General features: G+C 42.9%; 1 protein-coding gene across 4 annotated transcripts in view; it reads left to right on the forward strand.

Annotated features, from left to right (window-relative positions):
• The window catches only part of KREMEN1 (kringle containing transmembrane protein 1), a 109,276-nt gene that overhangs the window by 19,549 nt on the left and 74,359 nt on the right, over nt 1-15,368 (forward strand). For all 4 annotated transcript variants that reach the window (XM_058431498.1, XM_058431497.1, XM_032140085.1 and 1 more), the window contains exon 2: nt 13,484-13,646. In XM_058431498.1, the coding sequence (XP_058287481.1) occupies nt 13,484-13,646 (163 nt within the window). The remainder of the gene's footprint in view (nt 1-13,483; nt 13,647-15,368) is intronic.

The following is a 15,368-nucleotide window of genomic DNA, read 5'->3' on the forward strand; positions in this document are numbered from 1 at the left end:
TTCTGATCAGCATCTTTTTTCACTGTTAAGCAGATTCTTCATTATCCACATCTAACCTCTTTAAGCATTTCTGTGGACAGTGTTTCAGAAACCTTAATGCAGTAAGGGGGTCTGTGATTCACTGTGTCTTTTTATTCTCTCTACAGTACAATCGTCAGATACATTACAGGATGCCCAATTAAGTTTGAAATTCAGATAAACACCAAAGAATTTTTAATTAAAGTCTGTTTCATGCAATGTTTAGGAATACTTGTCTTAAAAAATTCTTTGATGTTTATCTGAAATTCAAATTTAATGAGAATTCTGTTTTTATTTGTCAAATCTGGCAACCCTAATCGAGCTTCATGGAACACTCCATGAAACTTTAAAGCTTTGATAATCAGAATTAATCTGTTGGCCACTATCTGCTCTTATTCTTAATGCTCCAAGTGACCAGAGATGATAGTTCCATCTATTTATAAATCAGTGTTACAGTGAGCCTTTCCTTCTGCCCTAAACTGTCTCCCCGGCCAGAACTTATGAAACCCATCTCTTGAGTCATATTTTTATGTTGGGGCCAATTAACAAGTACTTATCAAATTCCTCCTGTGTGCCCAGCATCTCTGATTAGGACTTATCCCTGTGCTAATTGACAGAAGGCTACAACTTTGTTGCTTTGGGTTTTACTTTGAAATGTACTCTAGAGATATATGGTCTACCTGGTATCAGCTCTCCACTCAGGAGCTCTTATATTATTTGTCTATCCCATATCAGCCAAGGGAAGCTGAAAAGCCCAGAGTCTGGCTTCCATGGAGTATTGGCTGCCCTCCAGGACTTTATTATTGAGGAATTTTCTTGCCATCTGACATTAAAAATAGGTCACAGGCATTACTAACAAAACTTCTTTTTTTTTTTTTTTTGAGACAGAGTCTCGCTCTGTCGCCCAGGCTGGAGTGCAGTGGCGCGATCTCTGCTCACTGCAAGCTCCGCCTCCCGGGTTCACGCCATTCTCCTGCCTCAGCTTCTCCGAGTAGCTGGGACTACAGGCGCCCGCCACCACGCCCGGCTAATTTTTTTGTATTTTTAGTAGAGACGGGGTTTCACCGTGGTCTCAATCTCCTGACCTCGTGATCCGCCCGCCTCGGCCTCCCAAAGTGCTGGGATTACAAGCGTGAGCCACTGCACCCGGCCCATTACTAAGAAAACTTGTCTAGAAGCTGGATTATATCAGTTTATCTCCTTTTCATCTAATTGAGAACTTCAGATAACATGGAAAAAGGTTGCTCAAGTGATAGTGAGGCAAGGCGTAGGTTTGAGCTGGGTGCCTGCTGCTTAAAGTAAACTAAGAATATAAAATTCATATTTTTATTTTATTTTATTTTATTTTATTTTTTAGATGGAGTCTCACTCTGTCACCCAGGCTGGAGTGCAGTGGCACAATCTTGGCTCACTGTAGCCTCTGCTTACTGGGTTCAAGCAATTCTCATGCCTGAGCCTCCCAAGTAGCTGGGACTACAGGCATGCGCCAACACACCCAGCTAATTTTTGTATTTTCAGTAGAGACGGAGTTTCATTATGTTGGCCAGGCTGGTCTCAAACTCCTGGCCTCAAGTGATCCTCCCACCTTGGCCTCCCAAAGTACTGGGATTACAAGGGTGAGCCACTGCACCCAGCCACCATCCATTTCCTTTAAATAGCAGAGTCCCTGGTTTAAATAGCAAGTATTTGATTTCCTTGATTTACATAAACTTTCCTAGAACTTCTCATAGGTATTGCTAGGTAAGTCTTGAGGCTGGCCTCGGAGGAATACATTGGTGAGGAAACTAATGCACCCTGAATGTATCTGTAATGGAGCTTTCCCCTAGCCCCTCATTCACCAGCTTCCCTCTTTCAACAGACACTTAGCTAGGCACCTTCTATGTGGTCTGTAGTTGCTGAGGATACAAAGGTGAGTAAGATACTCACCGACTATTGGAAACAGGGCTGTGTGCTTCCTGAGCAATTACAGTTCAAGGTAATCAAGTGCTTTAAGAGCTGTGGCAGCAGGCGCTGTGTGACTTGTTTCAAAACCCCTGGTTTCTATAGAAGTTAGTGCTACCTATTCTAGACCCTGAGCCTTCAAATAGTTCTCCGCCTTTTGTTTTCTTTGGAGCTGGCTTATAATGAGCTAAGGTATCGTCCATCAGCAAGCTGGACTTTCAGCTTTAAAATATCTCACGTTTCCTGTATCCTTATGTGAAAACTTCTTTTTTTGAGACAAGGTCTCGCTCTGTCACCCAGGCGTGATTACAGCTCACTGCAGACTCAAGAGAGACCCTTGCCCCAGCCTCCCGAGTAGCTGGGAGGCATCCGCCGCCACGCCTGGCTACTTTTTAAAAAATATTTCTTGTAGAGACAGAATCTCACTGTGTTGCCAAGGCTATGAAAACTTTCTAGTATGAAATTTTATTTCAAGATTCAGGGAGATATTTATGAATAAATATCCAAGGTAGATTTATTTGTACTCACATATTACATTGAGAGATAGATGCTTTACATCGCCAAAGTATAATAGAATATATTCTATTGGTATTGGAAGTAAAATCCATCAAGGTGCTTTGGTTAATAAATGAAATATTTTTCTTAGAGTTCTGCTGAGTCAGTGACTTTTGACTATTTGAATGAGTCCATTCTTTAACTGAAGTTTAACCTCTACATATTATAGACCTGAATGCTGATAGGTTAATGGACATTTTTTTCTCAAAAAGTCTTTTGGGCTTCAATTTGATGGTTGTGATACGAGAAAGGGGTCCTGATCTAGACTCCAAAAGGGGGGTTCTCGGATCTTGCATAAGAAAGAATTCAGGGTTCTGGCACAGTGGCTCATGCCTGTAATCCCAGCACTTTGGGAGGCTGAGGCCAGTGGATCACCTGAGGTCAGGAGTTTGAGACCAGCTGGCGAACATGGTGAAACCCTGTCTCTACTAAAAATACAAAAATTAGCCAGGCATGGTGGTGGGTGCCTGTAATCCCAGCTACTAGGGAGGCTGAGGCAGGAGAACCGCTTGAACCCAGGAGGCGGATGTTGCAGTGAGCTGAGATCGCACCACTGCACTCCAGCTTGGGCGACAGGGGACTCATCTCAAAAAAAAAAAGAAAGAATTCAGAACAAGTCCACAGAGTAAAGTGAAAAGGAGTTTATTAGAGAAGTAAATAAACAAAAGAATGGCTACTCCATAGGCAGAGCAGCCCTGAGGGCAGCTGGTTGGCTATTTTTATGGTCATTTCTTGACCCTATGCTAAACAAGGGGTAGATTACTCATGAGATTTCCGGGAAGGGGGTGAGGAGTTCCCGGAACCTAGGGATCCTCTTCTTTTTTTAGGTCATATAGGGTAACTTCTGGATGTTGCTGTGGTATTTGTAAACTGTCACGGTGCTTGTAGGAGTGTCTTTTGGCATGCTAATATATTATAATTAGTGTGTAATGAGCAGTGAGGATGACCAGAGGTCACTTTCGTCACCATCTTGGTTTTGGGGGGTTTTGGCTGGCTTCTTTACCACATCCTGTTTTATCAGCGAAGTCTTCGTGACCTGTGTCTTGTGCTGACCTATTTCATCCTGTGACCAAGAATGCCTAAACTGGGGATGTACCCCGGAAGGTCCCAGCCTCATTTTACCCATCTGCTGTTCAAGATGGAGTGGCTCTGACTCAAATGCCTCTATTATATGGGTTTATAATATGGTAAATGATAAATAAAAATTCCTCAACAGTAATGCATTTTCATGATGACTATTCCTGGCAGAAACACACATGCTTCACAGCGACAAGCATGGCATGTTTTCCAGGGGGCCCTGCCTGGGTAGGAGTGGAGCATATTCAAGATGAGAGCCAGATGGGAAAAGAGTGGTACCCAAGCCACTGCATTCTGGACCTTCTCTGCCTTGATAATTATTTGTTTTTTTAATTTTTATTTAACAAATAAGGCCCCCTCTCTGAAGCATTTTCATGGTTCTTCTGAATTCAAACATCTGGTCTTATGCTTACTCTGTAAGTTCAGTTTTTCTTGGAATGGTCTTTTAAGTAATTAAATACTTCATCTCTTAGTAGAGATAGATAAACTGGAGATTCAAATAGAAGACCTCATGTCCCCTTCCAAAAGTATAAATTCTTTAGTTAAAGTATCTTTGAGAGGCATGGCCTTTCCTTCCGTACTGTTTTTAAGGACACCATCTCCTTTAACGGAAAAGAAGATCTAAAAGGTAGTTTAATGAAAAAGCTACTAATACGTAAAACATTACAGTGATTTTTGTTGTGGTAATTCCACTTTGGGCAAAAGGGCAGCTTGTTCTATGGTCATTTGGCACTGTTAATACATAATCCAAGAACATGATATATGAATATCAATTTTGATTTTAGATGGCTAACTTTATGGCTGAATTTGTTTATAGTTCTTGAAAAAAGGCTAAGGTAGATTAATTTCAAAATAACATGTTGGTAACTATTTTCAAGATGTTCTTTGAAAAATTTTTTATTATGGGAAATTTAGGACACAAATAGAGAAGAGAGTGTAAGGAAGTCCCACGTATCTATCTCCCGACTCCCACAATTATTAACCATAGCTAATGTTATTTCATCTATACCCTCTTCATTCCCCTTACTACATTATTTTGTAACCAATTTCGGATATGTCACCTCATCTGTAAACATTTTAGTATGTATCTCTAAATGCTAAGGATTCCTTTCAAAAACATAGTAATAGTACCATTATTACACCTAGAAAAAAACAATAATTCCTTAATGCCATCAAATATCCAATCAATGTTCAAATTTTCCTGGTTGTCTTATTAGTATTTTTTCCACTTCAGTCAGGATCTAAACAAGGTGTATTTAGGTAATGTGAGTCCTAAATCTCTATTAACCCTTAGATTTCCCCTTTTTTCTTTTCTTGCAATTTACTTGTTGAAGATGTAGTTTCTTTTAAGCAAGAAGAATGCCTAAGTAGGCCGGGCACAATAGCTCTTGCCTGTAATCCTAGCACTTTGGGAGGCAGAGGCAGGTGGATAGCTTGAGCCTAGAAGTTCGAGATTGGCCTAGACAATGTAGACCCCATATCTACAAAAAATTAAACAATTAGCCAGGTGTGGTGACACATGCCTATAGTCCCAGCTATGTGGGAGGCTGAGATGGGAGGATCACTTGAGCCCGGGAAGTAGAGGCCACAGTGAGCCATGATTGCTCCACTGAACTCCAGCCTGTGTGACAGAGCAACACCCTGTCTCAAAAAAAAAAAAAAAAAGGGCCTAAGTGCCTCTCAGAGGGAAGGCCCACATGGGAGGTGAGGTGTGTTTTTTTTTTTTTTAACCATACAATTCTTACTTCCATTAGAGAAACATAGAATTAGAGAATTTTAAGCCTGGAAGAGATTTTTAGCCACGAGTCCTTTCCAGTCATATCACCCCAGACTTTTGGATCTGAGTTTCATTTTGTTAGATCTTGAACTTGAAATTGCAGACATTTACAGTGAAGGGACGTTGAGATAATCTGGCTCAACCCTCCTAATTTCACAGATGAGGAAACCAAGGAAGAAACTGAGGCCCAGTGATGTCTGGGTAGTTTGTTCAAACCACAGTGTTAGCTGCTTCTCTGACAGCATTTCCCCTTTATTGCACTGATTCTCCATATGTACTATGTATGTACAGGGTTGTTGTTTTTTCCCTAAACTATCCTCTCTCTATTCTAGATCTGATGACATTCCTCTATGTAATTGTAGAAATCACTGCTCTTGGAGAGCCATTTCTGAAGATGGGAGTGTGTCCTATCATAGCCTCAGTGGTGTTGGGTTGGAAAAGGCTGGGAACCCCTGCCTTCCCAGGGCCACATGCCCCTTTACTACAGGGTTTCACATAACTGAAATCAGGTTTCCCATAGTGCTTTTGAGTGTCTGAGGGCAAAGGGTAGTCTGCCCAGGGGCTTTGAAGTGGTGCAAGTTCCCACCGGGCACCAGTCTGTATTTGAAACCCAATAGGGTGATAGGTGTGCTATATGAATATTTGACAGCACTGTCGTGTTGCCCTCTCTCTATATATCTTTTTTGAGATAGGGTCTCACTCCATCGCCCAGGCTGGAGTGCAGTGGCATGACCATGGCTCACTGCAGCTTTGACTTCCTGGGCTCCACCTCAGCCTCCCAGATAACTAGGATTACAAGCACACACCACCACACCCAGCAAATTTTTAATTTTAATTTTAATTTTGTAGAGATGGGGTCTCCCTATGTTGCCCAGGCTGGTCTTGAACTCCTGGGCTCAAGTGATCCTCTTGCCTTTGCCTCCCAAAGTTCTGGGATTACAGGCATGAGCCATACCCTCTAAATATCAAAAAAAGCATTTACACCTAAACCTTAGATTTCTATAATCTATCCACCTACTAAGTTTCATAGACTTTTTTAAAGAACAAAGGATATTCTTATTGGAATATGTTCTCTGCTGTCTTGCTTTAAGATGCTGTAATTGAATTTAATATGAATTGATTCATGTTGATTTCAAGCCAGGCTAAAACCAGACAGATTCTTCCAACATAAGATCAGTAGAAGTGCTAAGTGGTCCCACAGAGAACAGAGACTTAACTTTAGTGGATTAAAAAAAAACAATGACTCTCACAAGCGTCATATATAGAGATTTAACTAGTAATTCTGCCAGAAAACCAGGAATATGGAGAAAAATGTATTTCTCAATAGTGTATTTTTGGACAAATTAGAATTACCTAGTTATAGAGCTTTATAGAGAGCATATTCTTCAGCTTTATTAAACCTTACCAAAGATTAGGATGTCTTTTAGATTAACTGCTGTTTTCCTACCACTGTCTTATACATGTCAAGTTTTTTTTTTTTTGACGGAGTTTTGCTCTCGTTGCCCAGGCTGGAGTGCAATGGTGTGATCTTGGTTCACTGCAACCTCCGCCTCCCAGGTTTAAGTGATTCTCCTGCCTCAACCTCCCGAGTAGCTGGGATTACAGGCATGCGCCAACATGCCCGGCTAATTTCGTATTTTTAGTAGAGATGGGGTTTCTCCATATTGATCAGGCTGGTCTCAAACTCCCGACCTCAGGTGATCCGCCCACCTCGGCCCCCCAAAGTGCTGGGATTACAGGCATGAGCCACCACGCCCGGCCAAGTTTTAATTATTTTAAAAGAATACCTTGTTATAGTTTAAACATGAACCTTAAAGCTGCAGAGCAGGTATTATACACCCTGGCAGAGTTTTTCCTGGGACTCTATTAACTTGTGTTTTCCTCACTTATGATTAGCATAAATATTGAATTATGTGATTTTAGTAGCATAAATAAATGAAGATGTGTTTCATCATATTTACAGCTGAAATTTTGATGAAGAAAAACCTATTTGCTCGTCTGTATCTTTTTCCCTTACCACTTACCCATTGAATGCTAGGATTCGACACAGGATTCAAGCCATATATATGTTCCATCTTGATGGTAGCCTAACTTTAAACAGAATTGTAGTAGGATGATGTGCCCACATACTCATGTTATCTTGCCTTTTATAGCTCATTATTTTATGGACCAGAATAGTGTGCACATGCGTGCACGTGTGCATACACACACACACACGCACATATTTTGAGATGGGGTTCTCACTCTGTCACCCAGGGTATAGTGCCGTGGTGCGATCTTGGCTCACTGCAACCTCTGCCTCTCAGGCTCAAGTGATCCTCCTACCTCAGCTTCCTGAGTAGCTGTGACCACAAGCACACACCATCATGCTTGGCTAATTTTCTGTATTTTTGGTAGAGATGGGGTTTCGCCATGTTGTCCAGGCTGGTCTCGAACTCTTGATATCAAGTGATCTGCCCGTCTCAGCCTCCCAAAGTGCTGGGATTACAGGCATGAGCCACCACACCTGGCCTCAGAATAACCTAAATTATCATGATGCTTATAATATTTCTAAGCTTATATAAAGTTTGATTATTTTTATACCTTTATGATTATACAATAATAATTTTTGGATACCTACTATGTACCGAGTACTTTACTTGCACACCTTCCAATTCTTCCAACTGCCCTGAGCTGTAGATAATCAAATCTTTCATTTTGCAAGTCAAGAAACTGAGGCTCAAAGAGGTTAGGCAAGTGCTTGTAGCTTGTAAATTGAAAAGCTGAGGTCTGGCTCTACAGCCCCTAACATAGGCTTTCCATACTGTACCACATTGTTGCTAGAAGTTGTGTGATAAACAAAAAAAAAAAATGATTGAAAAAGTTTTCCTAGCTTTTCTCCTACCCCACAGGCTGTACTTTCTCAGTCATCATTGCAAAATGTGATACGTTGGAGGGCCCCAGGGCTCAGCCCCAGATGTTGGGGCTGATACACATAGTATCCTATTCTCTCTACACGTAAGTGCTGGGGACCATATTTCTAGCTTTAGCTTCAGCCTTTTTCCTCAACTCCAGACTCATGTAGCCATTTGCTTACTCCACATCTCCACTCAGTTTTCTGAAGATGTCAAGCTTAACCTATCCAAAACCAAACTCTTGATTCTACCCCAAAACACTCTGACCTTCCTGACCCCCCCATTACAGTAAATGGTATCACTACTCAGCTGGTTGCGCAGGCCCCTTCGGTGTGCTGTGTGACCCCTCTGTCTCTCAGACCCTGTATCCAAACCCCCAGCAAATACTTTTGCCACTACCTTCAAAATATATCTAGAATCGGTCCACTTCTCACCACCCTACAGCTGCCAGCCTACTCCAGGCCATCCTTCTTTCTCGCCCATCCTTCTACAGTAACTACCTACTTTTCTCCCTGCCTAGTTCTTGCCTGTCAGTGGTTTTTCCTCCACCCAACAGCTAGACAATTCTATTAAAAGATAAGTTGCAAAAATAAATAAAAATAAAGATAAGTCACATTATGTCATTCCCCTGCTCTAAACCCTCCAGTGGCTTCCCCTTACACTTAGAACAAAAGCCAGAATCTCATTTATCTAACCCTCAAGACCTTACACGTCCTGACCTTGCCTGCCCTTCCCTGCTCATTCTTCTGCTCCAGTCAGACTAGAGGAGCAGCTTTGTAGCTCCCCAAACCTGCCAAACATTGCCATTTGCAGGGGCTTTGCATTTGCTGGACCCTCTGCCAGTTACACACCTCCTGCCTCATTCACTGAGTTTGCTTCCTGCCTTCATCCACATCTCTGCTCACTAGGTTTTCCCTGACCCACCCTAGGAGAGAGCCCTCACCGTTCCATCTTACTCCCTTTACTCTGCTTCATTCCTCCTAATAGCACTTATCACTATCTGATGTTCATTTTGATCAGTTTATTATAAACATGTAAGCTCCATGAATACAAGATATTTGTTCATCTCTGTAGCCCCAATGCTGTGAACAGTGCCAGGCACATAGTATTGAATAAATATTTGCTGAACTAATTAATGAATAATTTCCTAGACATTAGATCTCTTGCTTTCACTCATTCTCTTTTCACTGAATACATAAATAAACAGTTGGCTCTGTGTGTGTGTGTTTCTTATTGGTTTAAGCCGCTCTTTGCTTATTTAGCCAAAGCTTACATCAGTTTCATAGCAGTAGAAAATAAGGGAGGCTGGGAGTTACATGATAGAACTTACGAACACAAAGAAGGAAACAACAGACACTGGGGTCTACTCGAGGGTGGAGGGTGGGAGGAGGGAAACCAGCAGAAAAGATAACTGTTGGGTACCTGAGTGATGAAAAAATCTGTACAACAAACCCCTGTGACATGAGTTTACCTGTGTAACAAGCCTTCACATGTACCCCTGAACCCAAAATAAAAGTTAAAAAAATTAACATAATCACGATAGAAAACAGTGTGGAGGTTCCTCAAATGATTCAAAATAGAATGACCATATTCCAGCAATCTCAGCTCTAGGTATATATTCAAAGGAAATAAAATCACTGTTTTGAAGAAAAAAAAATAAAAATAAGGGAGGTAGGGTCCTATTTACCTAATATGCACCCTAGTACTCTGATGAAATCAAGATGCACTAGATGACTTTAAATGCAGAGCATTCAAGTTTGTTTTCCTTGCTTTTCTCCGTAATTTATATGTACTGGGCAAGTCTGGTCAAAAAATAATCACAGAATCTGATACACTGCCTCAGTTTCACCAGTGTAACTGAGAACAAGATTGGGTCTGAGAGGAACAGACCCAAGCAAAGAAGCCTGCACTTTCCCATTTCCACTCTCAGATGCCATCTTGTCTCCACGAGGACTGTCATGTGTGTGGATTTTATTTATTTATTTATTGAGACAGAGTTTCACTCTTGTTGCCCCAGCTGGAGTGCAATGGCACGATCTCGGCTCACCACAACCTCCGCCTCCTGGGTTCAAGCGATTCTCCTGCCTCAGCCTCCCAAGTAGCTGGGATTACAGGCATGCACTACCATCCCCAGCTAATTTTGTATTTTTAGTAGAGATGGCGTTTCTCCATGTTGGCCAGGCTGGTCTCGAACTCCCGACCTCAGGTGATCCGCTCGCCTCAGCCTCCCAAAGTGCTGGGATTACAGGCTTGAGCCACTGTGCCTGGCTATGGATTCTTTTTATTACCCATTCTGCTACATTCTTTTGTATCACAAACCAAGTCATCCGAGTCTCAGGAACCCCACCTGTCCTGCAGGTTGCTAAGACCTTCCATTGATCTATTGAGCGGCATCTCTGATTTCTGGCCCCTGGATCACCCTTCACACTTTTTTTAAAAAATTATTTTTATCCTATATATTTAAGGGATACAGTATGATGTTTTGATATACAAATTCTGATAGGAGAAAAACATGTATTAACACACAGCAATTAAAATTCTAGCAATTGGCAAGGGTTGGCTGATGTTCTTAGAATCATCTAGTCTAGTGGTTCTCAAACCTGATTACTTAACAGAACCACTTGGGCTGCCTTTCAGAAACACAGGTTTCAGGTCCTGCTCTAGCTCTGGGATTGGGATAGAGCTCTGGTGTGTCTGGTGTGGTACATACCACACACATTGTCTCTCTCTCTCTCTCTCAGATCACATATATTTCTTGTGATAGTAAGTGTTGTGAAGCAAACAAAGGGCAGAAAAATAGGAGTAAAGATGATGAGAAGGGCTTTCTGAGAAGGTAGTATTCAGTCTGTGATGGGTAGTATTAGGGGAAGAACGTTTTGGGCAGGAAATAGCATAGTGTGTTCACAGAATTAAAAGCAGACCAGTGTGGCCGGAGCACAGCGAGTGAGTAAGGGAAGAGCTCTGCTTCATGGGAGGAAGGGGCTGAGGCGGCATCACAGAGACCTTGCAGACACCGAGGAAGAGTGAGTTTTGTTCTGAGTGCCATCATTCTTTAAAGAACTATGGAGAATGGACTGTAAGAGAACAGAAGTGGAAGCTGTGAAACCCAAACTGTTCTCTGATGATAAAGGGGACTATACTGGTGGCATCAAAGACGGAGAGAAGGCAGTTTCAGGGTATATGTTTTAGGGAAGTCAACAGGACTTGCTGACGAATCGGAAGTGGAGTGAGGGAGAGAATGGGAGAAGCAAGAATGATGCTGAAGAGGTTCCATTAGAGGCAGTATAGGGTGTGGTCGAGTGCTCAGCTCCCTTATCTGTAAAATGGGGTACTAAGGTACCTCTCTGGGTTGGTGACAAGTTGACATTTGTAAAGCACTTAGAGTTTGGCACATGGTAAAACACTGTGTAAATATTAGAAATTATTTGGATGATGTTTATTCATCCAAGGTCGCACAGCTGGTCAGCAGCAGGTCCAGGACAAGAAGCCAAGGCTTAGTCTCTTGGTTTAGTGCATTTTATGCGATACTGAACTGCCTCCTTTGAACTTATTTATGCAGACTCTTGGTAGAGGGGTTTGGTCATTATGGTACACGAAGAGTTGCACTTATCATAACACATGAGCGTTGCACCAGACATGATAAATTGCTAGGGTTGGCAGGGTGTGGTGGCTCACACCTATAATCCCAGCACTCTGGGAGGCCCAAGTGGGCGGATCACTTGAGGTTGGGAGTTTGAGACCAGCCTGGCCAACATGGTGAAACCCTGTATCTACTAAAAATACAAAAATTATCTGGGCATGGTGGCGGGCGCCTGTAATCCCAGTTACTAGGGAGGCCGAGGCAGGAGAATCACTTGAACCTGGGAGGCGGAGGTCGTGGTGAGCCAAGATTGCACCATTGCACTCCAGCCTGGGCAACAGAGCGAGACTCCATTCAAAAAATAAAAATAATAAAAAATAAATTCCTAGGGTTTCCTGCATAGGTGGACATTCAGATTATTTTGGCTATCCATAAAATGGTGCCATTCCAGACAAAACACAGGGCCTGGATGGTCGGAGGAAGGGGGTGCTGGAAGAGAGATGTTCTGTGGATAGTTTGAAGTATTAAAAGAAATTTCCCGAATGTGTTCATGTTGTTCACACGCTTAGACTGGAGTAGGCACATGGACGACAACAGGAGATGGCATTAAGAGTCCTTAATACTGGAAGTTATAGGTCAGTGCATGCCAGGAGAAGGAAAGAAATGCAGCTAAGAATGCTGGTGTAACTCCCCCAGGTTGTCAGTTTTCTAGTGATATATCTTAAAGAAGTGTTTGAAGTGCTTCTAGCTGTCAGTTTCAACAAAGCTAATTTTAAAAAATTGTTCTTTGTACTGTGCCTGTCTCATGAACCTCTTCGAGTTTAATGCATGCAATATGTGGGTGAAAATCCTATCAGCCTCAGTCCCCATCCCCCAAAGTCTGAGAAGCAGATTTTAGAAACACATTGTTGCACCTGTGAGGATTTGTCATTTTATTAAATTGGACCTGAGGCCATTTTCAATGTGCCTCCTCAAAAGAATTTCAGAAAGAGGTGAGAGAAAATGCCAGCCCGGCCCTTCCTCCCTCATGTTGACTGACTGTTTTGTTGCACCTCTATCTCAAACAGCATGGGGAGGACTGTTCTTTATTACCAGGGAATGTGAGTCATTCCCAGATTTGTGTGATTGGGATTCCAAAGCATTGCTGTATCCGATGGTCTTATTAAATCCAAGTGTCAGTGCAGCCTTTCAGACTGTAGGGGAGAGCTCAGTTACAGCTGGTGACCTGGTTCTAGTTACCACACAGAGCCACTGGCAAGAGCAGTGACCCCCTCCGAGTACCCAGAATTCCACATGGATGGCTGTTACCAACTGTTCCCAGATTTAGGGTTTTCCTGGTTCACTTCATGGGCTCCAGTACACTTCAGCTCCCTGTTTATATCCTAGTTGGGATCTGTATACTTTAGGGGAAAATGTTCTAGTGTCTGTAGACAAGCTAGTGCCAAGATTAGCCTAGCTTTTTGAGGGTACCTTGTTTCAGATTTATTCAGCCCCAGAAGTGTTAACTGCACTGTGTCCAGGATCTAGCAAGACACTATCCATTTCCAACTTGGTCCAAACAAAACAAAACATCAACCGAAGAGGGAGGAAACTATGAATGTTGCCAGAAAATTAGTTTGCTCTGTCTTTTCTTTCTTCTAGAGTGTTTCACAGCCAATGGTGCGGATTATAGGGGAACACAGAACTGGACAGCACTACAAGGCGGGAAGCCATGTCTGTTTTGGAACGAGACTTTCCAGCATCCGTACAACACTCTAAAATACCCCAACGGGGAGGGGGGCCTGGGTGAGCACAACTATTGCAGGTAAGATGGGTCCACTCAGTACTTTAAAACGATAGACATATATCTGGTCTCTTCTTTATTTATTTAATTAATTTATTTATTTATTTTTTTTGAGACAGAGTCTCGCTCTTTCACCCAGGCTGGAGTGCAGTGGTGCGATCTCGGCTCACTGCAGGCTCCGCCCCCCGGGGTTCACGCCATTCTCCTGCCTCAGCCTCCCGCGTAGCTGGGACTACAGGCGCCCGCCACCTCGCCCGGCTAATTTTTTGTATTTTTAGTAGAGACAGGGTTTCACGGTGTTAGCCAGGATGGTCTCGATCTCCTCACCTCGTGATCCACCTGCCTCTGCCTCCCAAAGTGCTGGGATTACAGGCGTGAGCCACCGCGCCCGGCCTTATCTGGTCTCTAAAATGTTTCTTCCACACTTTACACACACACACACACACACACACACACACACACACAAAATTTACCACTCTTTTCTTTTTTTTTATTTTTTTTGAGACGGGGTCTCACTCTGTCGCCCAGGCTGGAGTGCAGTGGTGCGATCTCGGCTCACTGCAAGCTCCGCCTCCCGGGTTCACGCCATTCTTCTGCCTCAGCCTCCCGAGTAGCTGGGACTACAGGCGCCTGCCACCACGCCTGGCTAATTTTTCATGTTTTTAGTAGTGACAGGGTTTCAACCGTGTTAGCCAGGATGGTCTCGATCTCCTGACCTTGTGATCCGCCCGCCTTGGCCTCCCAAAGTGCTGGGATTACAGGCGTGAGCCACTGCGCCCGGCCAATTTACCACTCTTTTCAACATGGATTGCTTTAATGCTGGCTTTCAAAGCTCTGCTTTTCTGTCTGATCACTTCCTTGTCTCTTTGGGAGGGTTTTCTTAGCCCTACCACCAGTGGACAATACACAGTTAGCAGAGCACCCTATGCTACCAAGAATGTCGTGGTCAAACAGCACCATCTGTGACCCAAAACTCCCTCTGCTTCTGAACAAAGGAAGCTGCCTACATTATTCTACCTCCAGCCAGCCCAGGATAACCTTGCTCTGGGAACAGCTGTATCCATTAGATGTGTGCCACTTACTTCCTTTTAGTCGACTGAGGTGTTTCTTTGCTTTTCACCTCCTGTCTGACTCTAGCAGGGGATCTTAACCTGACATCCATGGTGCTTCAAATGTGATTCACAATTTCCTGGGGATGATCCATAGCTTTGATCAGCTTCTCAAAGTTATCTGTGATTGAAAACAAGTTCAGGATCACTGGTATGTAGGGTCCAGAACAAAGATTGTAAGCACTTTTGGTTATACGTTTGTGCCGCTTATGCCCAAGATCCTGGTAATGAGACTTATGGTTCAGCAATGCATTGAATTTAATTATTATTAGGACAGGTGCAAAGGCAGCCTCTTGAACTATTGGGACAGGGAAAAATGATTGTTGAACTATGTACCGTGTCCCTGGTTCTACATACATTGGAATCTCAACCATGGCACTGTTGACGCAGCTGAGCCAACATATATTTTCCTGTATTGTGTGGGCCACACTGTTTACCTTTTGCCCTCTACATACCTTTGCTAACACTCTAGGACCCTTGTAGTTGTCTCGAAGTCACCAGGCCTTTAGTCTATGTTTTCTTTATCTCTATACCTTTGCCTATCTTGTATCAACTGACCATTCCCTCCTAGTTGCTATTGACTTATTTTGTTTGTTATAAAAGTGTTAAAAGCTTATTCTTAAAAAAAAACTTC

This window comes from Hylobates moloch, unplaced genomic scaffold (assembly GCF_009828535.3).
Source record: "Hylobates moloch isolate HMO894 unplaced genomic scaffold, HMol_V3 SCAFFOLD_19, whole genome shotgun sequence".
NCBI classification, from domain to species: domain Eukaryota; kingdom Metazoa; phylum Chordata; class Mammalia; order Primates; family Hylobatidae; genus Hylobates; species Hylobates moloch.